Source organism: Notolepis coatsorum (assembly GCF_963971535.1).
Source record: "Notolepis coatsorum genome assembly, chromosome: 10".
Taxonomy (NCBI): Eukaryota; Metazoa; Chordata; class Actinopteri; order Aulopiformes; family Paralepididae; genus Notolepis; species Notolepis coatsorum.
This window is the reverse complement of record NC_140174.1, coordinates 78,695,953-78,722,581: the sequence shown is the minus strand read 5'-3', so window position 1 is coordinate 78,722,581 and position 26,629 is coordinate 78,695,953. Positions and strand designations below refer to the sequence as shown.

At 40.4% G+C, this 26,629-nt stretch overlaps 1 protein-coding gene across 3 annotated transcripts in view; it reads right to left on the bottom strand.

Annotated features, from left to right (window-relative positions):
• Positions 1 to 26,629, bottom strand: part of plekhm1 (pleckstrin homology domain containing, family M (with RUN domain) member 1) — a 69,395-nt gene that overhangs the window by 28,949 nt on the left and 13,817 nt on the right. For all 3 annotated transcript variants that reach the window (XM_084323323.1, XM_084323325.1, XM_084323324.1), the window contains exon 3: positions 22,303 to 22,547. In XM_084323323.1, coding sequence (XP_084179449.1) covers positions 22,303 to 22,547 — 245 coding nt within the window. The remainder of the gene's footprint in view (positions 1 to 22,302; positions 22,548 to 26,629) is intronic.

The window sequence follows — 26,629 nt, the reverse complement described above, 5'->3', positions numbered from 1 at the left end:
ATAAATGTCCCCTCGTCCCCATTTGTACATAAGGAGCATTTGGAGTCTTGTTTAAGACCCATTCTGTTCAGTCTTATAGGAGTCAAGTATGTCCTATGGATATAGTTAAGATTGATTTGTTGATGGTCCGGGTTCCTTGATGCAAGTCGAACATTTGCCCAGGCTTCTTGCCACTCAAAGTCTATTTCCAGGTCTGGTATATCCCTCCTCCAAATAGAGTCTAGGTGGAGGGTTTCATACGAGGCCGTTAGTAATTGATGATAAAAATCTGATACAAAACCTCTCGATGTCTCTCTTTCATAGAAGAAATTGTGGTATCTGTGGTGTGCAATTGGTATCGTTAATGGAACACTGTGAGCCTTCAAACATGCCAATAACTGCGCGTAAAAATAATATGTGGACTTGGTGAGATAAAAACCTTTGCGTATTTCATCGAAACTACAAAAACCCTGTTTGTTGAAAACGTCTCCTAATGAGTGTATGCCTTGCTTTTCCCATCTAGGGAATCGTATAGGTTGTTTTCCAATCAAGAGTGCATTGTTATTGAATAAGGGAGTATGATTATGCCATTTATGTGGGATAGAATCTTTTTTGTGTGTTTCATGCCATATCCGGATCGCATGAGTGATTATGGGGCCAAATTTCCGTTCGCATTGCTTAATTGATAATTTGGTGTATACTATGTCCTTCAGCCTATATGGAGCTACTATATTTTCTTCTAAATTTCTCCAGGATACTGATGCTTGGGGATCAAACCATGTTGTTAGTGGTCTTAAAGTGTACGCCTTAAAATAGTGGTAGAAATCTGGAAATGCCATACCACCGTCTGCTTTGTTTCTCTGTGCGGTGGATCTTTTTATACGTGGTGGTTTGTAATTCCAAATACATTTGTATGTGGAGGAGTGTAATTCTTTCCAGTAACCCTTTGGAGGGGGTAACGGTAGCATTGAGTTGAAGAAGTTGATTCTAGGTAGGACGTCCATCTTAACTATTGATATCCGTGCCTGTACTGAGTTTTTAAGTTTTGACCACCTGACAAGGTCGTATTTGATTTTGTTTTGGATTTTTATGTAATTGTGCTTCACCGTTTGGCTTATGGTAGGAAATATTTCAACTCCCAAACATCTAAAGTGTTTTACAATCGGTATCTTTTCTGGGAGGGTTATATTTCTTTTTGCAGGGGCGTTAAGTGGGAGGAAGGCCGACTTCGGCCAATTTATCCTAAATCCCGATAAATCTCCAAAGTCCTCAATCAACTTGAGAAGATGAGGCAATGCAGTGTTGGGGTTTTGCATGAACAGTATTACGTCGTCCGCATATAAACTAATTTTGTGTTGTGTGCCCTTGATTACGATTGGTTCTATGGATTGGGATTGTCTTATATATTGTGCTAAAGGCTCTAATGATAGATCGAATAGTCCGGGACTAAGAGGGCAACCCTGTCTGGAAGAACGTGATACCGGAAAGATTTCGGAGGTGATTGTGCCTGTTGTAATCATGGCCGATGGGTCTTTGTATAATACTTTAATCATATCAATGAATCCTTTTCCTAATGCTGCCCATAGATACGACCATTCCAAGCTGTCAAAAGCTTTCATTGCATCCAGGGACAGCATCGCCTTAGGTGTGTTGTCTTCCTTGTTAGCATCTAGTACGTGTAGTAATCGTCTTATGTTATCAGTGATCAAGCGGCCTCTTATGAAGCCAGTTTGGTCCGGATGAATTAAAGACATCATATGCTTTTGTAGTCTGATGGCTAATACCTTAGAGTACAGTTTGATATCGGTTCCGAGGAGGTTTAAAGGTCTGTAACTACCGCACTCGGTGGGGTCTTTGTCTTTTTTAAGGAGGACTGTTATGAGTGCAATATTGTCATTCTTATGGAAGTTCCCCTCCTTGACTGAGTATAAAATCATATTTAGTAATAAGGGACCAATTATGTCCCAACAGGAGAGGTACATTTCTGGTGGGATACCGTCTCTTCCAGGAGCCCTACCACTTTGCATTTCAGATATGGCCTCCCTAAGTTCATCTAGTGTGATCGGTGTTTCTAACTGTTTAGCGTCATCCTCTGAACGTTTAGGAAGGTTAATTTGATTAAGATATGTGTCCATTTTGTTTTGATCGAAGGTCGTTTCTGATTTGTATAAGTTGGAGTAGAATTCTTTGAATGTCGTGTTTATTTCTTTGGGTTCTGTAACAAGTCCTTGTTGTGCTCTAATGGTAGTTATATCTGCAAATTTTGCGTTGACTCTTAATCGCATAGCTAATAGGTGACTTGGTTTGGAACCTTGGGAGTACTGCTGTTGTCTTGTGCTATATATTTGCATTTCAGATTGTTGTCTGTATATGGCGTTAATCTCTTTTTTTAGTATATTGACTTGATTTTCCAGTCGAACCGAGTTGTTGTATTGTAAAGAATTAAATAACGTTGAGTAAAGCGTTTCCAGTTCAGCCAGTTTTGAGCATCGATTCTTGCGTATTTGGGAGGAAAAGCTATCAGTGAAATCCTTGATCATTCCCTTTGCCGACATCCATAATATTCTGGGATCCTGCACCGAGTTCGCATTCATCCGTAGGAATACCGTAAGAGATTCTTTGATTTGTGTAATGAATTCCTTGTTATTAAGCAGCATCGTGTTAAATCGCCATCTTGGGGCTCGGGATGATAGTATACCAAATGTTCCTTTTAGGAGTAAATAACAGTGATCTGATAATGCATTGGGTATCATTTCCACATCGTAGTTATCAAATAGTCTCGGGGATGTAAAAACGTAATCTATTCTGGATAATGTGTTATGTCTCGCAGATCGACAAGAGTACTTCCGGGTCGTGGGGTTGAGTGATCGCCATAAGTCATTTACACCTGTAATCTTCGACCAATCCTTTAATGCATTAGATGAATTTTTTTGTTCGCTGGAAAAGGAGGGGTTTGATTTGTCCATCCTTGGATTCCAAATGGCATTAAAATCCGCACCAATTATAAATGAGTATTCGGGTAGGCGGTTAGGTGGCCGAGCGGAGATTGCGTTCGTCACCAACCCCGGAGCTGTGAGCTGGATTCGCCTGTTCGAATCCAGCTCACAGCTCCGGGGTTGTCACCAGCTTGGCTGGCCGTCTGCACTAATACAATTGGCTGTATTAGAGGGTGGGAGAAGCTGGCGGGGTGGGTCCGGGTCGTTGTAAACAGCGACTCCTACAGTTCGGTCGGGGCGCCTGCTAAGTGCGGATAGGACTTGAGGGGGATAGTGTGATCCTCCCACACGCTACGCCCTCTCGATGAGAATCCGCGCTGCCAGGTGAAAAGAAGCGGTGATTGGCTGGACGTGTGTCGGAGGAAGCACGTGGTAGCCTCCACTCTCCCAGATGATCTGACTGTGGGGGGTAAGTGCGCAGCGACCAGGAAGGGACTGGGAATTGGCATACGACTAACATTGGGATGGGAGAAAATCGGAGGAAAATGGAGGGGGGAAAAGACAAAAAAAAAAAATGAGTATTCGGGAAGGTCTAACATTACTCTGGTAAGTGTAGTGAAGAAACTAACTTCGTATAAATTTGGGGCGTATACCGCTACCAACGCTATTTTCCTGTTCTTGTGTAAAATCTTAGCTATAGTTATCCGACCATCTGCATCAGACCATACTCCCTTCAATTCAATATTCAACTTCTGTCTAACGACTATGGCTACTCCCAGAGTTCTCGTTCCAAAGGAAGAGTGACTAATGTTATGATATGTGTTGTCCGCTAACGTATCTATGTCTTTCTCTAAAATGTGCGTTTCGCTTAGCAGAGCCACGTCCACCTGTTCTTTTTTCATCAGTGTGAGCATGCTTTTGCGTTTGTGTTGATTATTTATTCCACCAGTGTTCCAGATCATTATATTCAAACTAGCCATAATCTATACATGTTGTTGTGTAGTTGTTGGTAATGCTTCTGGAGTGCGAAGCTACAATAGATGTACATCCAATTATTGAGGTCCCGTTGAGAGCCTAGCTTAAAAACATACATATATACAAATAAAAATCCCCTATTCCCCCCTCCCACCGAGAATCGTACAGGACTGTGTTCCATGAACACAACCTTCGCGTATAACTCCCTCCCTTAATCCACCGGATATCCCAGAATGATCCAATTATCCTTAACATTCCTATGTATACCATAGGATCTAACATTCTAAATTCTACCATAAGTAGAATGTCAACTGTGGCTTGGCCACTCTCCCGTTAAATAAAAATTAAAATAAGATACAAATAAAGACCAAAAATAAGCTTCAATTATCATACCATAATCACTTAAATTTTATAGGAACTTGTGTAATTTATAATAACCCAAGAATAATATAGAGGTATTGAACTGAAAAGAGAACCTCAATAAATCAGAGAAAAGAGAAAAAAAAAAAGGAGAACATTAACTTAGATCTTGAAAGAGCTTTGCTATGCTTAAACACCTAGAGTATAAATTGGAGAAGTAGTGGAAATATTTCCAATTAGTAAAAAGCAGTTTTTAAATACGTATATGCAGCATTTCCCCTGGCCAGGGGTGGGCGATGATCCGTTATGAAGAATATTATTCCGAGATGGGCCCACCGGTCCTCAGCCAGCCGCTGCTGTGATGGTTCTGTGGTTCTGCAGCTAGATGCTATTGGTTATTCCCCCGAAGGTCTTCTGGCTGTATGTCTGGCCACATATTGCTGTTATTCCAGAATGTTCCATATATCAAAGAATGTTTTAAATGTTCTAGATCAGTGGTCACCAACCTTTTTAAGCCCAAGATCACTTTTTTTTTGGTGAAGGCAAGATCTACCTATTGAAGCGTTGAGAGAAAAAGACAGCCAAGATTGTACTTTAAACTAAATTACTTTTATTTGCCTGTATTCTAATTACATGCAATGCTTTGGTCCAACATTAAAACATCAAAGTAGAACTATTATGTACTTTCTCAGTCAGTGCTAAGTGCAGTCATCTTATGCAGCATCACTTTTCACATCAAAACAAAAGTAGAACTGTAATGTGGACTCTCATATTATTAACATTGACAAACATATTTACAATTAGCATTTTATAAAGTAGAACTGTAATGTGTACTTTCTCAGTCAGTGCTAAGTGCAGTCAGTGCTAAGTGCAGCATCAGTTTTCACATCAGAACAAAAGTAGAACTGTAATGTGGACTTTCTCATATTATTAACATTGACAAACATATTTACAATTGGCATTTTATAAAGTAGAACTGTAATGTGTACTTTCTCAGTCAGTGTTAAGTGCAGCATCACTTTTCACATCAAAACAAAAGTAGAATTAATTTTCATGGAAAGATCTACAGGGACAGTCTCAAAGATCGACCAGTCGATCAAGATCGACGGGTTGGTGACCACTGTTCTAGATTATTCCAATATGTCGTTTTTACAGTGTTAAAATGTTCCAGTATGTTCCGGAATGTTGTTAGAATTCCATACTCTTAAAATAAGGACGGCTTCAACGTCATGTTCATCTTCTCTGTATCGTTCCAATTTTAAATCCAATATGTCCTCAATAATAAAAGTCCAACGGGGAAAACATTCAATAACTCAGAGCTCGTAGGTCTCTCTGTCCCAAATCAGCGGTTCATTCAAGTTTATACAATATGGTGTCCATGCCTAACAGAGATTGAAAGGCCGTTTATACACTATCCTGCATTTTGTGCTGCCATATATTCGACTGCATCTTCAGGCGAGTTGAGGAAAACCCTTTCTCCTTGTTTATCGACGATGCGAAGTCTTGCAGGGTATATTAATATGAGTTTGTATTTCTCCAGATAGAGTTGGGACATCACCGTCTTGTACTTGGCCCCGCAAGATCACCACATCCCGACAATAATCTTCAAAGAAGTGTATTGATATATCCTTGTGTTTCAGATTGCCTTTCATCCTGCGAGTCTCACGAATGATCATTTCTTTTATTCTGACTTGACGCAGGACAACCATTATCACTCTGGGTCTGACGTTATTGTCGTTGGATCGGGTCCCCAATCTGTAACACTGCTCCACCTCAGGTACCGTAGGAAGGATTGTTGGTCCCAGGATTTTCTGTAATTCTGTCGCAAACGCTTCAGGATGTGTGCAGCTCACCGACTCGTCCAGTCCGACTATACGAATATTCAACTTGCGACTTTGATATTCCATCTCGAATATTTTAGCTTTTGGTCCTTCATTGATTCGCTTAAGCTCAGCCGTTATATCGTTGAGCTCCGTCTTGAGTTCTTTGTAGTTTCCCTTCATCCAGGCCTGTACATTGCGACATATATGTCGCACGTGCGACACTGACGTCAGTCTGTGCGATGAATGAATTGACTTCAGTAGCACTGGTGCGATGGCCCGTGGAGCAAGCAAAAAAAAAGAAAGTGTGACGGTAAATTGAATGGACCACAGCGCCACGCTATCCACTTGGTACTTGTAGTCTCGTGCGATTAAAAACAATGTCCCGTCTCGCGTAGAGTCCATAATCAAACACCAAATCCCATAATCCCTAGCGAACAATATCCCCGCGACTAAGTTGCGAGCTCAATGTACACTGACTGGGTGACTTCGACAAGATGAAGCGCTTTTTTAAGGTATTAAATCCAACAAAAGAAGTACAAGATCAAAACCCCAAACGAGCCCGAGAGGGACCACCGTTAATAGAAACGAGACAAAAGGAGAAGATTAACAAGATGTACAGATATAACGCAGAGTGGGAAAATGATTTTCCGTGGATATTTTTTAATGAGGAAGCGCAGCTATTATTATTCTGTCACTGGTGCCGGGAGACTCCGGAAAAGATCCGATCAGAGAATCCCTTGACTCGCGGGTAACAATATCCTAAAAAGGGATAACATTAATAAACACAATACGTCCCATCGACACATTCTTGCCCGGGATGCCTTCAACGCTAAACAAACTCCTGAGCGCGGGCCGGCACCCTCTTGCACTCGCTGAGTAAACAGACGACCAGAGCGGATGATGCTGATCTCCGTGAGGTAAAGTTTAAGATGAATGTGGCATATTGCATCGCCAAGGAAGAAATGCTGTTCACTAAATTTAAGCCGCTAATTTTACTCTGTAAAAAGAACTCCATCGTATGGCTACTTAAATTCCCCTCCGGGATCAATAAAGTATTAATTATCTATCAATCAATCTATCTATCTATCTAATAACGAGACAATATGCAAATAAGGTAATAATAATAATAATTCATTTTATTTATAAAGCCCTTTTCATTCATGCAGAGTTCCTTGTACTTAGTTCTGATTAATGCAATAGTGTGTGTGTGTGTGTGTGTGTGTGTGTGTGTGTGTGTGTGTGTGTGTGTGTGTGTGTGTGTGTGTGTGTGTGGATCTGAAAAAGTGGCCAGCAGACATGATGCTGGAACTGTGACACGTGTGCAGTGCACACACACACACACGCACGCACACACACACACACACGAATAATTATAATAATAATAATAATAATAATAATAATAATAATAATAATAATAATAATAATAATAATAATAATACATTTATTTATTTGGTTCCACAAATATGTACAGGTGTTTGTATGCATTATATCTATTTGTTATGTTGGTTTCTAGGTGTTTCTAGGTTGGTTTCTAGCTTTCCCTGTAATCTGAGTCCACACCAGCGCTGCCTGGTCTCGGACTGCTTCATATCGGTTATATGGTTATGTCCTTGTTCTTTTTGTTTTACATTATGGGCAAATAAAGAAAGAATTTGTCTAAAAGCATTTCTTGTTAAAGTTTGGATTTTGTGTGCCCTGTATGCAAGATTCATGTCCCTTGCCAGTCACATACCTATTTAAGTAATGAACTGCACTACTTGTGGTTGTTTTTAGAGATTTTAGAGACGTTTTATACTCGTGCTACAAGATTTTGGCCTGTGCTACAAAACTATCAACCTCTGTAGCACCAGTGCTATGTGCAAAAAAAGTTAACGTACAGCCCTGCTTCATCTCAGCCGTTAGTTTATCGTTGATATCAGCTACGTCTTTGTAGATCCGACTGAAATTCTGTTGGTGTTCCTCCAAACCAGTTTCCAGTGCTACGGTGCGCTTAATATGTGCGTCGGCATCCACCCTTAGCGCTTCTATTTTGCATTCGATAGATTCTTTGATAGCATCTACTTTTTCGGTTATTGTCTTCTCCATTTTTTTCATTTCCCGGATGATATATTCCGTATCTGCGGAGGTGTTTATAGGGGTTGAGGGGGATGCCAACTCGTCCATATCCTCTGCTATTTTTCGCACGTATCCCGCGGCCATAGGCGGGTCCTCTGCGCTTGGTTTTGCAATCGTTTTATCTTTCCTTGTTAATGGCATCTCGAATCTTTCAGTCAATATAGTTAGTTGATAATCTCAGTTGATATATGGGTCAAGTTTTACACGCATTGGTGGTATATAAATATGTTTTTAAAACAGAAAAAAATAAACGGGGGAGCAGCTGTGTCACATGCGACTTACTCCATTCTATAGCTAAACCGGAAGCCCCAACTTTATTCTTTTTTGTACATTTTAAAGTTAAATGCATCAATCTGGTGCACTTTGAGAGCAAAATAAAGAGGCTAGATCCATGATGAACTTTGTGCTCAAAAACACAAAATCGACTAGACTAGTGCTTCCCAATCCTCTCCTCGAAGCACCCCAGCTGTTCAATGTATTTGTTAAATTCCACCACCAGCACACCTGATTCAACTTAACTAGCCCTTTATTAGTTGAATCAGGTGTGCTGGTGGTAGAATTTAACAAATACATGGAAGGGCTGGTGTGCCTCGAGGAGAAGTTTGGGAACCACGGGACTAGAGCATACATTTGAGACATCAAAGAAATGAAGCAAAAGTGGTTACCTGTGTTGAACTGGTTTATTTTTTTGAAAATAAAAAAAATATAGTGGATTACTATTACGACTACTACGACTACGCCACAGTCTAGGTAATTAATGGGAAACCCTGAATGCCATACCTTCAGACTTCAATTTGTAGATGCGGCCTATTGATCATCATTCATTTACAGTACACCTTTGACACAAGGCTGATGATAATAAGCAGGGTTAAGCAGTGTCACAGTGAATTTACAGACTTTACCCAAAAACTTTCTTGGGTTTTTATATACATTTAAAACCCTGGAATTCATCAGAATAATTTTGCCACATTGTCCCACACACTACACCTAGTTCTGTTAAGGCCAGAGAGAGACAGGATGACGAGGAGACGGAGACCGGTGACCGCTTTGAACGGCGAAATCCGTAACAACAAAATGTGATGTGATTTTATGTTGAATAAGATAATAAATTATTTATTTATTTAGGTGAAAAGTGAGTTTTAAATGTATTTAACGATCTCTGCTAAAAGGCTGGGAATCACGTCACGTTTCACAAAATGTTCCCTCTTTACCAAATCAACCATTCTGTTTAGAGCTGTGAATCTTCACTGGCCTCACAATCCGATTACGATTCAGCTGTCCACGATTCAATTCTACGATGCAGCTCAATAATATATTACATACATATTACATCCTCAATTTTTTACTGCACATGGCTACTTTTTCATCAATTAATACAAGCAGTCAGAAAATGAACTCTTATTTAGAAAGTTCTTAATAATAAATGTCTTTACTAGTGTTGCACGATACACCAATACTAGAAAAGTATCTAGATACCCAGCTGTTAAAAACAGTTCAATACTCCATTTTATTAGTATCGATACTTTTAGAATAGCCTGATCCTGTATTTTCCATGATTTGAGAGGATGCGTGACCAGAGCACTAGCTTTGCATAGTGGGCGTGTCAACAGTGTCAGCTGAACACACACCAAGAAGGGAAAAAAGACTTGATGAAAAGAGGAGAGGATGTAAGACACGCTTCCCCACCACTCCTGAGTGTGTGACTAAACTTGTATATTATACTCCTATCAAATTGAACACATGTGTTGAGTAGGTGTTTGAACAGTCATTCAACCCGAAATTGATGAACTATCGGTGATATCAGTGCTGAAATATAACTTATAATGCCGAATACACGAAAAGGAGGCCCACCACAAGACGCCACGGGGGCCGGTGACGAAACCGGGATCCTAACTGCTGGACTACTACAAGCCATGATGGGCTCTCTTAAGACTGATATCTTTGCCAAAATCGACTCCCTTTCAAACTCTCTCAGATCGGAGATGCTGTCAGTCAAAGACGAGCTAAAGAAATAGATTGAGAAAGTACAAAACAAACTCGAAACGCAAGGAGAGGTTATAGTGGAGTTGGAACGCGGCGCCACAGATAACAGCACCCGCATCCGTGAGCTGGAAACCACCGTCGGCTCCCTGGTGACTAGGGTAGAATACCTAAACAACAGATGTGAGGATATGGAGAGCAGAATGCGGAGAAACAACAGCCGACTGCTAGGTGTACCAGAGGGAGTAGAGGGTCCACGACCAACAGAGTACATAGCCGGGCTGCTCCAAAAGCTACTCGGCCTGGAGGAGAAGCCGCTACTGGACCACGCTCACCGCACCCTGCGAAGCCGCCCCCGAGAAGGAGAGCCCCCACGACCGTTTGTCATCAGAGTACATTTCTTCCACGTTCGCAACGATATGATGCAGCAAGCGGGGAAAAGGTCTCCCCTGCTCCTCGATGGGAAAAGGATCTCTATCTTCGCGGACTATACAACGGCAGTAGCTAAGAAGCAAGCTAGCTTTGGTGAGGTGAAACGCCTGCTGCGAACCTGCACTGGAGTGAAGTATGGACTTGTTTATCCTGCAGTTCTGAGGATAACTTTACCGGACAACTCGACACACCGATTCGAAGACTCAGCTTTGGCCACCGACTTCACCCAAAAATATCTGAAAACGATGACTGTGCCTAAATAACCAAAAGATCGCATAGCTGGTTGTATTGGCAGGTTAGCCGACAAGCTATCTAGTAGGCTAGCTGGCTGTGCTAGCTGTATAACTGAGCCAGCTAACCTAGAATGGACTATCGAGGACACTCGGAAAATGTTAAACTTTCACTTCTTGTCCTGGCGGGTGAGTAGGCTACATAAACACGAACACTATATAACCTATCTTTTGTGTTATCCACAATAAGCATACAACATTATAACTGTTTACCACCAGTAGCCTACTTAGCCGACAGGCTAAACAACATGGCAGCGTTAGCTGTTTGACTGATGTAGTTAGCCTAGCAGAAGCAACAGATAACATGAACTGTTGCTTCGGCATTCTCACTTTTATTTTTATTTTTATTCTTACTTTTTCTCTTACCTTTGTCAAGGAGTAAACTACACAACTGACTGCTGCTGTAACGTGTCCCTCAAACGTAGATAGGTGATGTAACACGTATCCTCTGTTTCACCTATAGTAAACATAACATTACTTAGGCCTTTCGAAGTTATATTTTCCAATATGTTATGGCACCAAACAAGACTCTGGCAGTTAACACTTTGGTTGCCTTGGGTTAAATTCATGATATACCATAGGTTGCCGGCTCTATTTGTCTATGGAGAAGTACCCCTTCTTTGCATGGCTATAACTTTTTAAATTCTATTGCTACATTGCCATTATTAGGGCCCATTCAAAGTCCTATATGTATTGTTCATTGTGTAGCAACGTTAAACTTTTTCATTCACATATTCATAGTAAAGTATGGTCTAATGTATAAGTATGTTTTCATCTCTTTCTGCAGCTTTCTCCAGAACGTGATCTATAGCCCCAAATGCATTATATTGATGATGCAATACAGTTTTATGGCAATCAGCGCGATATAAAAAATTCCAACTAGACGTACTTCTAGAAGTTACTACACGTCATCTGATGTTGACCGGATGGGCTAGGGGGCGTTTATAATTCCGTGGGCAGCGTTATACCAATCATCTAATGTGGGTCAAATGTTGATAATAGCAGTTAGTATCGAAGACGGTAACGTTACACGCTAAAACTCACCCCAGTCTCCGCGCGCCGTTGGGCGATCATCGTAGAGTAGAAATCTTATCATTATGGGATGTAGATTTACCCGGTCCATCTCCAGCTTGTATAATGGTATATACGTCCAAATCATGTTGTTTATCGAGTTATTGGCAATCGATCACTGTGTATTGTGACGAGCTAGAATGCCGGGACCTATAGCGAGTGCCCGGAAGTAATACGGACGTCCAGCACAACCTCTATGCCGCTTCCTGTTAAGCGATTGCGCCGATCGGCCACCAGATGGCGCTCCTGAACCGCCAGAGAGCTCAGTGGGTCCTCCTGGTGGATCTCAGGCCAGCGGAGGGGACATATGAATCCAATCGCAGATTTTTGAAATATTGATATAAGGACGCTGTAAAGCGTCCTCCGGCAACTTGAGCATGGCCGGCAATGACGTCTAAACACGTTTCCTGGCAGCCAAAGTGTTAATCAGTTGACTTTTGAGTGTCATCGAATGATTGTTTAAAAAAGAACTGAATCAAGTGAAATGTATATGTTTTTTGTTAGTTTTTTTGTATATATTTTCTATGCGTGTGTGTATATATATATTTTTTTTTGTATTTTATTTTTTTATTATTTTTTAAACAAACATATAAACAAACATGACAACACACGATAAGATATACAAGCATTAATTGTCAGGGCACATCCAATGAGATCACCTTTTGGTTAGTTGTTTTATATAAGATATACCCATAATACCTGTTATCTAAAAAAAAAAAACCCTACACACATATGCTCAGCTCGAACCCCCCCCTCCCGGACCCCACCTTGAGAAGTACCTCCACTATCCCTCGCACCTAACCAGACACTACCATTATAAGCTAGCTTTTATTCTCTCCACCACTTCTAACCACATTGACATTTTGGATTCATTGAGACCCAGAATTCTTGCTGTAGATTTCATGGTAAATTACATCGAGATATGTAAGAAACCAAACTTTACGGCACATTTTTTCCGGTTGAAACCAGCGTGATGCGATCAGCTTTTTGGCTACTGTGATACCCGATAAAACCAATCTCTTTAGCTGTGGATTCACTGCAAACTCAAAAACATCATTCAACAGCAATACCGAGGGGTGTACAGGTATATTCCAAGATACGAGTTTTGATATTTGTTGGGTCACATCTTTCCAGAATGCCTTAACTGGTGAGCAGTCCCAATACATGTGCATAAATGTCCCTTCGTCCCCATTTGTACATTGGGTGCATTTGGAATCTTGTTTGAGCCCCATTCGGCACAGTCTTATAGGAGTCAAGTATGTCCTGTGAATATAGTTAAGATTGATTTGTTGATGATCCGGGTTCCTTGATGTAAGTCGGACATTTGCCCAGGCTCCTTGCCAATCAAAGTCATTTTCCAGGTCTGGTATATCCCTCCTCCAGACAGAGTCAAGTTGGAGGGTTTCATACGAGGACGTTAGTAATTGATGATACAATTCTGAAACAAAACCTCTCGATGTCTCTCTTGAGTAGAAGAATTTGTGGTATCTGTGGTGTTCAATTGGTCTGTCTAATGGAACACCGTGAGACTTCAAACATAGCTCTAACTGTTTGTGAAAAAGCCATGTGGACTTGGTGAGATTAAATTTTTTGCGTATTTCTTTATCACTACAAAAACCCTGTTTGTTAAAAACATCCCCTAATGAGTGTATGCCTTGCTCTTCCCATATAGGGAATCTTATAGGTCGTTTTCCAATTAAGAGAGCATTGTTATTGAATAAGGGAGTATGATTGTGCCATTCTTGTGGGTTAGGATTTTTTTTTTGTGATTCACGCCATATCCGGATCGCATGAGTAATTATGGGGCCAAATTTTCGTTCACAGTGCTTGATTGGTAGTTTAGTGTGTGCTATGTCCTTCAGTCTATGTGGGGCTACTATGTTTTCTTCTATTTTTCTCCAAGATGCTAATGCTTGGGAGTCAAACCATGTTGTCAATGGACTTAATGAGTACGCCTTAAAATATAGGAAAAAATCTGGAAATGCCATGCCACCATCTGCTTTATTTCTCTGTGCGGTGGATCTTTTTATACGTGGTGGTTTGTTATTCCAAATAAATTTGTATGTGGAGGAGTGTAATCTTTTCCAGTAACCCTCTGGAGGGGGTAACGGTAGCATTGAACAGAAGAAGTTGATTTTAGGTAGTACATCCATCTTAACTATTGATATCCGTGCTTGTACTGTGTTCTTAAGTTTTGCCCATCTATCAAGGTCGTCTTTGATTTTGTTTTGGATTTTTGTGTAGTTGTGCTTCACCGTTTGTCTTATGGTAGGGAATATTTCCACTCCCAAGCATCTGAAATGTTTTACCATCGGTATCTGTCCTGGGAGGGTTGTATCTTTTTTTGCAGGGGTGTTAAGTGGAAGGAAAGCCGACTTCGGCCAATTTATCTTAAATCCCGATAAATCACCAAAGTCCTCAATCAACTTGAGCAGATGAGGCAATGTGGTGTTGGGGTTTTTCATGAACAATATTACATCGTCCGCATATAAACAAATTTTTTGTTGTGTGCCCTTGATTACGATAGGTTCTATGGATTGGGATTGTCTTATATATTGTGCTAAAGGCTCTAATGATAGATTGAACAGTCCGGGACTAAGAGGACAACCCTGTCTGGCAGAGCGTGATACCGGAAATATTTCAGAGATGATTGTGCCTGTTGTAATCATGGCCGATGGGTCTTTGTATAATACTTTAATCATATCGATGAATCCTTTTCCTAACCCCATCCTTTCTAGCACTGCCCACAGATACGACCATTCCAGCCTGTCAAAGGCCTTCATAGCATCCAGGGACAGCATCGCCTTAGGTATGGTGTCCTCCTTGTCGGCATCAAGTACGTGCAGTATACGTCTTATGTTCTCAGTGATCAGGCGGCCTCCTATGAAGCCAGTTTGGTCCGGGTGAACTAAAGACGTCATATGCTTTTGTAATCTGATGGCTAATACCTTAGAGTACAGTTTGATATCTGTTCCGAGGAGGCTTACAGGTCTATAACTACCGCACTCGTTGGGGTCTTTGTCTTTTTTAAGGAGGACTGTTATGAGTGCAATATTGTCAATTTTATGGAAGTTCCCCTCCTTGACTGAGTATAAGATCATATTTAGTAATAAGGGGCCAATTATGTCCCAACAAGAAAGGTACATTTCTGATGGGAAACAGTCTCTTCCTGGAGCCTTACCACTTTTCATTGTGGTTATGGCCTTCTTGAGTTCCTCTAGTGTGATCGGTATTTCTAACTGTTTAGCGTCATCCTCTGAAAGTTTAGGGAGAATAATTTGATTAAGAAATGTGTCCATTTTGTTTTGATCGAAGGTCATTTCTGATTTATATAAGTCGGAGTAGAATACTTTGAATGTATCGTTTATTTTTACAGGATCTGTTACAAGTACTTGTTGTGCTCTAATGGTAGTTATATCTGCAAATGTTGCATTAATTCTTAATCGCATGGCTAATAGGTGGCTGGGTTTGGAACCATGGGAGTACTGCTGTTGTCTTGTGCTGCGTATTTGTATTTCCGATTGTTGTCTGTATATGGCATTGATCTCTATTTTTAGTACGTTAACTTGATTTTCTAGTCGAGTTGAGTTGTTGTATTTCAGAGAATTAAATAACGTTGAGTAAAGCGTTTCCAGCTCATCCAGTTTTGTGTTTTGATTCTTGCGCATTTTGGAGGAAAAGCTATCCGTGAAGTCTTTGATCATTCCCTTTACCGACATCCATATTATTCTGGGGTCTTGCACCGAGTTTGCATTCTCCCGTTGGAATACTATAAGAGCTTCTTTGAGTTGTGTAATGAATTCCTTGTTGTTAAGCAGCAACGAGTTAAATCGCCATCTTGGGGCTCGGGAGGATAGTATACCAAATGTACCTTTAAGGAGTAAATAACAGTGATCTGATAGTGCGTTGGGTATCATTTCCACTTCATAATTATCAAATAGTCTCTGTGATGCAAAGACATAATCTATTCTGGATAGTGTCTTATGTCTCGCAGATCGACAAGAGTACTTTCGGGTCGTGGGATTAAGTAACCGCCATAAATCCTTTACACCTGTAATCTTTGACCAATCCTTTAATGCCTTCGATGAATTCTTTTGTTCGCTGGAAAAGGCGAGGTAAGATTTGTCTATCCTTGGGTTCCAGATGGCATTAAAATCCGCTCCTATTATAAATGAGTAATCGGGAATGTCTAACATTGCATTGGTTAGTGTAGTGAAGAAATCTTCTTCGTACAAATTTGGGGCGTATACCGCTATCAACGCTATTTTCCTGTTCTTATGTTCAATCTTAGCTATAGTTATCCGACCTTCTACATCAGACCATACTCCCTTTAGTACAATATTCAACTTACGTTTAACGACTATTGCTACACCCCGAGTTCTCGTACCAATAGAGGAGTGACTGATATTATGGTATATGTTGTCCGCTAATTTACCTATGTCTTTCCCTAGAATGTGTGTTTCGCTTAGCAGAGCAATGTCCACATGTTCTTTTTTCATCAGTGTGAGCACGCTTTTGCGTTTGAGTTGGTTATTTATTCCCCCGGTGTTCCATATCATTATATTCAAACTAGCCATAGTCTATACATGTTGCATTGTAATTTTTGGTAATGCTTCTAGAGTGCGAGGCAATAATAGATATACATCCCACTAGTGAGGTCCCGTTGAGAGCCGAGCTTAAAAACATACATATATACAAATAAAAATCCCCTACCCTTCCCTCCCACCGAGAGTCGTACAGGATTGTGTTCCATGAACACAACCTTTGCGTATGACTCTCTCCCTTGCACCACCGGATATCCCAGAATGATCCAATTATCCTTAACATTCCTATGTATACCATAGGATCTAACACTCTAAATTCTACCATAAGTAGAATGTCGACTGTGGCTTGGCCACTTACCCGTAAAAAATAAATAAATAAAAATTTAAATGAGATAAACTAAAAATAAAGACCAAAAATAAGCTTCAATTGTCATGCCTTAATCACTTACATTTTATATGAACTTGTAATTTATAGTAATTTATAGTAACCCATGAATAATATGAAGGTATTGAACTGAAGAGAGAGCCTCAATAAATCAGAGAGAGCGGATGAAAAAGAAAAAAAAAAACAAGTAAAAGGAAGAGAACATTAACTTAGATCTTAAAAGAGCATTGCTATGCTTAAACATCTAAAGTATTAATTGGAGAAGTAGTGAAATTATTTCCCATTAATAAAAAACAGTTTTTAAATACGTATATGCAGCATTTCCCCCGACCGGGGTGGGCGATGATCGTTGTGTAGAGTGATCTTTCAGCCGGCCGGCTATGATGGCTCTGTGGTTCTGCATCTAGATAGCTGTTGATTATTCCCCCGAGGGGCTTCTGGTAGAGTGAATGACCACGTATTGCTGATATTCCAGAATGCTCCATATATCAAAGAATGCTTCGATGTTCTAGATTATTCCAATGTCATTTTTACATTGTCTGAATGTTCCAGTATGTTCTGGAGTGTTCCAATCTTAAATCCAATATGTCCGCAATAATATAAACACGTCGGGGAAAGCATTCAAAAACTCTGAGCACGTAGGTCACATACATATATATATGTGTATATACACACTTTCACACGTTTATTTTGAGGGCTAAACAGCTCTCTAAAAGTGTACCAAAAGTTTACCATTGGTAGCTTACTATTCTAGGTGGACATAAGACATATGTACTGTAGTACCAATGCTTAACGGTTCACACACTTGATTTATATTTGATGTTCATGTTTGATTTTTGATTTTTCTTGTACCAACGGTCACACACCTCAGGTAGTATAGAGTAGAGGTAAAGGAAATATGATTCCTCACAGTGATGTGGACATATTTTTCGAGCTCGAAAAGGAAGCTACTTAGTAAGGGTTAAGGGTTGCCCGAGTGGCCAACTCGGGCATGTTAGGGGTAGGGTAATCTCTCTCTGTACTATGGTACCAACCAACTTTATTAGTTTTTATTTTTCTCTTATTTCTATATCGTTACACCATGACATCCGAATCTTTACAATTACAACAGTCTCAGGGAGACAAAACAACTAATGCAAAATGGCAGATACCTTAATTGAATATATTTCATGGAACTGGATATATAGAGGCACCTAAATCCATCAAAGAAAGAATTTTCCTGCTACTCGAGTACATACAAAAGTTACTCCAGAATAGACTACTTCCTGATATCAACAGAACTACTACCTAACATTAGAGGATGTAAACACAACAGCATAGTCATATCAGACCATGCAGCTGTGTCTATGGTATATGTGGAACCAAAACTGATACACAAATCTCATAAATGGAGATTTCAAACAAAATGGATGAAAGATCCAAAAATGTTACCTTTTTTGGGAGAACAAATTGATATATACTTTGAAATTAACACGACTCAAACGTCGGCCACAATTAGATGGGAAGCCTTCAAGGCATATATTAGAGGTCAAATTATAAGCTACACAAGTAGAACGACAAGAGAAAGAACGAAAGAAATTAGAGATCTGGAATCCAAAATCAAAATGTTTGAGAATGAAAGGTTTCAGAAAGGACAGAACGAACATCTCATTTCAAAACAATTATTAATACTTAGAACTCAATACAACGAGATAACATACGATAAAGCTGCTGCAAATGTGATGAGGCTAAAACAGAATTATTACGACCAAGGAGAAAAACCTGGTAGACTCCTTGCATGGCGCATCAAAAAACAACAGACTGAGAGGACAATCACTAACATAGAGAACGGAAATGGAAATAATATAATCGATCCATTAGAGATTAACACAACATTTAGAACCTTTTATGAAAAACTATATAGCTCAGAATATAACATTAGTGAAGATACACAAACTAAATTTCTTGATAACCTTAACATCCCCAAAATCTCTGAAGAAAGAAAGAAAACCCTGGACGAACAATTAAACATAACAGAGATATCAGAGGCCATAGGAGAATTAAAATCTGGAAAAACAGCGGGACCAGACGGCCTCTCAATTGACCTATATAAACATTTTAAAGATAAATTAGTGACCCCCCTTTTTGAAATGTACCTAGAATCCTTTGAAAATGGCTACTTACCCACATCAATGAAAGAGGCCCCGATTATCCTGCTCCCAAAACCAGGCAAAACCAATACTAAATGCGAGAACCTCCGTCCTATAAGTTTGATAAACAACGACACCAAAATCCTTAGTAAAATCTTGGCCAAAAGAATAGAGGACGTGCTCCCAGAGATAGTGGGAGACGATCAAAATGGATTCATAAAAGGGAGACAGGGATTTAACAATGTCAGACGGGTCTTCAATATCCTATACAACCAAAAAGGAGAGAGGGACACATGTCTTCTCTCGCTCGATGCGGAGAAGGCCTTCGATAGGGTGGAATGGGCTTATCTTTTTGATGTTATTGATCAATTTGGATTTGGAAATTACTTTTGTAACTGGATCAAATTACTACACCTAAACTCTGTAGCTGAGGTACTAACAAACGAAGTGACATCTAAACCCTTTAATATCACCAGGGGTTGCCCTCAAGGCTCGCCTTTATCACCGCTTTTGTTCATTTTAGCTATCGAACAATTAGCAATAGCAATCAGGGCTAACAGACAGCTACATGGGATTGAAATCGGTAATAACGATCACAGAATAGCCCTTTTTGCGGACGATGTAATTTTGTTCCTAAAAAACCTAGATACATCGATACCCGCACTGCTTGATATAATTGATGAGTTCGGTAGTATCTCCGGATATAAACTAAACGCCTCAAAATCATCACTTATGCTGCTTAATGACAATGAGAGAAAAACCGCTGACCAACAAGAATTCCCTTTCAAGCTCTCGAACAGCTTCACTTATTTGGGCATCAAAATAATAGCCCAAATAGAAAATATAGCATCAATAAACTATGAACCTATGATAGACTCTGTATTCAAATCCATAGAGATATGGATGTTCTTGCCCATCTCTGTGATAGGGAGAACATACTACCAAAGTTCCTATACTTATTTCAAAATATCCCTCTGGCACCACCGGTAGGAATGTTCGGAAAGATTGCGTCTCTCATCTCAAAATTTATATGGCGTAAGAAATGTCCTAGAGTCCGCCTATCTCTGTTGTACCTTCCATTCGATGCAGGGGGGTTGACCTGTCCTAACCTTCATTGGTATTACCTGGCTGCACAATTGAGAACTGTAATGTTTTATTTTTCTAAGGAAGATCCACCATCATGGATGGGAGTGGAAGCATACCCAATGCAACTACCACTACATTTATACATGTATTCAGCTGAGCCAAAATATTTAAGAAAACATACTACACACCCCATAGTGCTCAACATGATTAATGTATGGTATGAGGTAAAGAAATGTATGAAAATAAACCACTCCATGTCGCAATTCAGCCCAATATGGGGAAACGTCTCATTTAAACCAGGCAAACTGGATGCCGGATTCAAACTATGGACAAAAGAAGGAATAAGTAAAATATCTGACCTTTACAAAGATGGGGTCTTGATGCCTTTTGAGGAACTATCAATAAAATACAGCATCCCAAGGAAGCATTTTTTTAAATACTTGCAACTGAGAAGTTTCATTTCCTCTCTGCAAAACCAATCACTGGCAATTCCTACACTTTCATCTTTAGAAAAAATTATCATCAAGAACTGCAATAGCAAAGGCCTGTTATCAATGTTCTATAACTGGCTTGTATCTGGTTCAGACGAGACGTCATTATCTAGATTGGAGTCATGGAGGCTGGACTTGGGAGAGGAGATCTCAAACGAGGACTGGAACAGAGCATGCGAGGAGGCTCAGACACAAACAGCCAACACTAGCTTAAAACTACTTCAATGCAAATGGCTGATGCAGACTTATATAACCCCTGTCAAACTGAATAAATACAACAGCAACACACCAGATAGGTGCTTTAAATGTACAGAGGATCGCAGAACTTTTATACATTGTATTTGGGAATGTGACAAAATCAAGAAGTTCTGGGGGGAGGTGGTGAATAAAATCAAAGATATCCTGTCAGTGAATATCCCACTAGACTCCAAAATGATATTGTTACATTTATATCCAATAAATCTGAACCTGAGAACCAAACAATTTAAATTTATTGATTTAGCTATAATACAGGCAAAAAGAACAATAGCTTTCAATTGGAAGAAAATAGACGCACCCACAATCGGTGCTTGGATTAAGAACATGGCACAATGCATGTCTATGGAGAGAATAACATATATCCTCAGGAACAATATAGAGGTTTACGAGGATATATGGAAACCATTTAATGAATATCTGAGAAGGGAAGATATAGGAGGGCTGCTATAGGATGAGTCCCCCCGCTTTCTCCCGCGGTCAGCCGTGGCCCGGACCCCGGGAGAGAGCGGAGGCACGTCAGTGAAGGTGTTATAAAGATGTAATTTATTTTTATTTTTTATTTACATTTAATTTTCTTCTTTTCAATTATTTTTATTTATGTACGAGTTATTCTAATGGAGGTACCAATGAATGTACGTACTATTTCTGTATGACAACAGTAAAAACAAACTCAAAGATGCTAAGAGAGAGAAAAGGGGAGGGGGGAGGGGGTATGTGGGTATACATATAATCTTGTGGAGAAAAGGAATTAAGAATAACTGATGACAATGAAAACCTGAAATGTGTACTGTAAAACCCAATAAAAATATTGTACAAAAAAAAGGGGGGGGAAAATAGTCACAGATATCGCAGAATGTCTTATTTAATAATACAACGTTTCTGAATGGAGTTTGGATTAAACCAAGTTGTATGCAGTGATGAACGGTCTTAGCTTGCTAACGTGAAGATAGCAGGAGCCGTCTGCCAACACAGATGTTTCATGTTTCAACAAATGTATTTCACAAAATGGATTACCATCCAAACGTTATTGAAGACTCCTGTGACCAGTAAATAGGTAACGTACCGGTACGTACGTCTAACTTTTCATAAAAAAAATTTAGTGCAGCAATATGCACAAATGTTCTATGTTATATGCGTAAATGTGTGCCTAAAGTCAAGACTCGACAGTGTGAGCGTTTCACTCGCATTTGTGACTAAATTAGCTAACCGGAATTATATAATTATAATAATCTTTTCAACACATCAATATTAGTAGACTATAATAATCGATTATGTTCTGTCACTGCATCGATGCAGAATCGTCCACGTCTGCATCGCGATGCATCTTAGAATCGAGACATTTCCACACCCCTACAGTTTAGTCAGTAATTTAGCAGTGAAAATTCAAAGAGGTAGGGGTCAGGTCTTGTTCGAGTGAACCAACTTCTCTAAAAAAGGCTTCCACTCACCGATGGGTGACGGTCTTGAGCAGGCTCCAGAACACCGGCTGAGGGAGCGGCCCCCGGGCCCCCTTCCTGCCGCGGCCCCCGGCCTCGGAGCGGACGTACTTGCCCTTGATGCCGTGGATGAAGATGGCTTCCAGGGCGGCGCAGAGCACGTTGGCATCTCCGTCCTCACTGGTCACCACGGTGTCCGACGTCACGTAGCGTTTCTGCAGGGCCTTGAGCGACAGCGCCAACTTCTCTTTGATCCGCTGTGTGGTGGTCGAGCGACAACGTGTCAGAATTACAATCACCTTCATTCACCAATTACATTGACGTTACATGAGGAATGTGAGTTGGTATATATCACATGACCAGGGACCGAAACTAAAGCCTGCCGCCCGCCAGGGGCGCTCAGTTTTTACCTTTGGCGCTTGACACTTAGAGGGCTGCCCGCCGTGTGGCGTGTAATCAATCAAGTTCATAACGATACTCTTATTTTGAAAATCTGTGCGGGTCTCATTTCCGCCCCAAGCGCATCTCCAGTCATAATATCGATGGCTCCGGCAGTTAGCAACATTAGGCTCGTATGATACTCTTATTTTGAAAGAAACCGTGGCAACGAGTCATATCCGCCCAGCCCTGCAGCGGGATACTATTGGCTAAGGGTTTCTGCTCGCAGTGCTCGTGTCAACACAGGCAGTCTGCTCTAGTCTAGAAGAGCGGACCTCCATGAGCTACCGTTACTGTTTAAACAATGACCCAGTCAACTATTCACTTTTAGTTTAATACATGACGAGGCATTGTCTAACGGTATCTAGCTGGCTAGCTACTGATAGCTGCTGATATCAACAAATGCTCCAGCAATAGTCGACTCGAGTGCATAATACCTCCGTTCCCTCGTTAGCTAGCTCACGTTAGCTAGCTCACGTTAGATCTATCTGTCCCAGTAAACTAAATTGTCTTAACGTTATCTACCGGACTAGGAGTAGCTACAGATAGCTCCTGATATCAATGTCTTATAACATTGATTGAATGCGTATTCTAGCTGAGGGCATGTTGAATGTGATTTGACAAAAGAACCGTAACGTTATACCAATAGGGTCCAGCTGCATCGCCGGAGAATCCTTGCATGCTGAATGTAGGGTCTAGCTGAATATAGGGTCTAGCTGCAGGGCCGGAGAATCCTTGCTGGAGCTGGAGGCTACTCAAGTATACACACAGACAGTGGAGCTGTTTGCAGATAGCGAGCATTTTGACTTATTGCGTGGTGGCGATGTCTCGCAGATAATACAACTACAAGTATGATTATATAATATATATTTTATTTAAAAAAAAATGTATATAAAATATATATAAATTTTTTTTTAATCAAAAATTTGGCAGGTAAGAAATATGCTTGGCGGGTAGATTCTTCCCATCTACCCGCCACTGGCCGGTGAGTCAAAAAGTTTATTTCGCTCCCTGCACATGACCATTACATCCAACAACCATTCAATTCTAATTATTTAGACAAACTAAGATTCAGTGCATCATCGCAATACTTTGACACAATGGGAAAAAAAGTTAGTTTTTTCCCCTGCTTCATTTAGCTTGAAACATCATGACCTAGGCTCAGATAATAAAAAATAAAAGAAAGAGAGAGAGAGAGAGAGAGAGAGAGAGAGAGAGAGAGAGAGAGAGAGGTCATTGGCCATGTGGCTATGAATTATATACATGATGACACAGACAAGTCAAGTCACATGCTCTCAGCTGACACTGGCAGATAGAGAACATGGAACAAGCTAGCCTAAATTGTGCAATATGTTATAGGCAGGTTACTCATCAACACTTCTCATGTTACCGCTGTGTACTGGATAGCAGGCCCTGTACCAACTGGCTACCATGCTGGTCAACAGTTTGCTTGGCAGGTCTTCCTAGAAGGCCGGTTCCAGTCTGGTTCCCAGCTAGACATGAGACTGACTCATACACATCAACGCTAGAACCTAGAACGTAATACTAATAAAAATAAAATACTTTTATATGGTGCTTTTGTACTGTACATTTGACTGTATATTTCTGGCTGGATAGTTGTATATTTAAGATTTTAGAATGTATATACAGTACATACCAGAATGTATATCCCGGACTGTATTTTATTCTTAATATTATTATATTCTTATTTTAGTCCCATTGACTACCTAAATCTGTATTCATGGGCGGCGGGTGTATAACGTTATACCAATAGGGTCCAGCTGCATCGCCGGAGAATCCTTGCATGCTGAATGTAGGGTCTAGCTGAATATAGGGTCTAGCTGCAGGGCCGGAGAATCCTTGCTGGAGCTGGAGGCTACTCAAGTATACACACAGACAGTGGAGCTGTTTGCAGATAGCGAGCATTTTGACTTATTGCGTGGTGGCGATGTCTCGCAGATAATACAACTACAAGTATGATTATATAATATATATTTTATTTAAAAAAAAATGTATATAAAATATATATAAATTTTTTTTTAATCAAAAAAATTTGGCAGGTAAGAAATATGCTTGGCGGGTAGATTCTTCCCATCTACCCGCCACTGGCCGGTGAGTCAAAAAGTTTATTTCGCTCCCTGCACATGACCATTACATCCAACAACCATTCAATTCTAATTATTTAGACAAACTAAGATTCAGTGCATCATCGCAATACTTTGACACAATGGGAAAAAAAGTTAGTTTTTTCCCCTGCTTCATTTAGCTTGAAACATCATGACCTAGGCTCAGATAATAAAAAATAAAAGAAGAGAGAGAGAGAGAGAGAGAGAGAGAGAGAGAGAGAGAGAGAGAGAGAGAGAGAGAGAGAGAGAGAGAGAGAGAGAGAGAGAGAGAGGTCATTGGCCATGTGGCTATGAATTATATACATGATGACACAGACAAGTCAAGTCACATGCTCTCAGCTGACACTGGCAGATAGAGAACATGGAACAAGCTAGCCTAAATTGTGCAATATGTTATAGGCAGGTTACTCATCAACACTTCTCATGTTACCGCTGTGTACTGGATAGCAGGCCCTGTACCAACTGGCTACCATGCTGGTCAACAGTTTGCTTGGCAGGTCTTCCTAGAAGGCCGGTTCCAGTCTGGTTCCCAGCTAGACATGAGACTGACTCATACACATCAACGCTAGAACCTAGAACGTAATACTAATAAAAATAAAATACTTTTATATGGTGCTTTTGTACTGTACATTTGACTGTATATTTCTGGCTGGATAGTTGTATATTTAAGATTTTAGAATGTATATACAGTACATACCAGAATGTATATCCCGGACTGTATTTTATTCTTAATATTATTATATTCTTATTTTAGTCCCATTGACTACCTAAATCTGTATTCATGGGCGGCGGGTGTATAAGGCTGGGGCAGGCTGTGCCTTCCCAGACCAGTCGACACATTCTTTTTATTTATTAAAAAAAAAAAAAAAAAAAAAAGGGGGGTTTTTAGCCTTTATTTTTTCCCCTGTGTGTGTGTGGGGGGGCTGGGGTCCGTCAATGGATAGGTGTGGTGACACTTAACATTCCAGACGGCCTGAATACACTGAAGACTGGCAGGCAGGAGCCCCCACCCACCCCCACTTCAAAACATGGTTAAAAAAGAACTTGTCAACAACATCCCTGCAGAACTCTAACACCATATGCTTGCCTGTACCTAATATGTAGAATTATTGTTTGTTTGTACATTGTCTGTACATGTCTGATGTAAATATTTAGCATTTATATATAAATAATATTGGGCATACTGCAGAATTAGGCAGCCTGTCTGTGTGTGTGTGGGGGGGGGGGGTCGCCCCGACGGAGGTGTCAATGGGTAGCTGCTGCTGATGCATAATGAATGAATGGTGAGTTGTTTAAAATGACAACATACATGTGTTAATTATTTGATTTGATTGATCCGAGAGACCGAGAGAGATTGCTCCAGAGCATCTCAGAGCATTACATTTTCAACTCGACCTATTAACGTGAACTGCGAACCACAAGGCACCAGCGCCAGCGGCCGCCGCTGTTGAAATTTATATAATATATATGCGCAGGCTGCTGGCTAGTGTGTGTCTTGTGCTGCAGCCGGCTCGCTGGCCGAGGTGTCAATCTGTGGCAGCGTTTAACATTCCAGGTATACAGGCAGTAACCAATCACGCATAGGCTCAGGTTAAATAATGTGGCCAATCACATCATTCACATGATCATCCTGAATCTGATCCCGCAGGCAGAGTAAAGCAAACATCTGTGTTCTGAATTTCAGCCCGCCGATCGCTTTGTAGAGAAGCGAGGAGGCATAACTAGCGATCACCTGAGGCTGTATGTTGTTTTATCTTGGCAAACAAGGGCTTGCT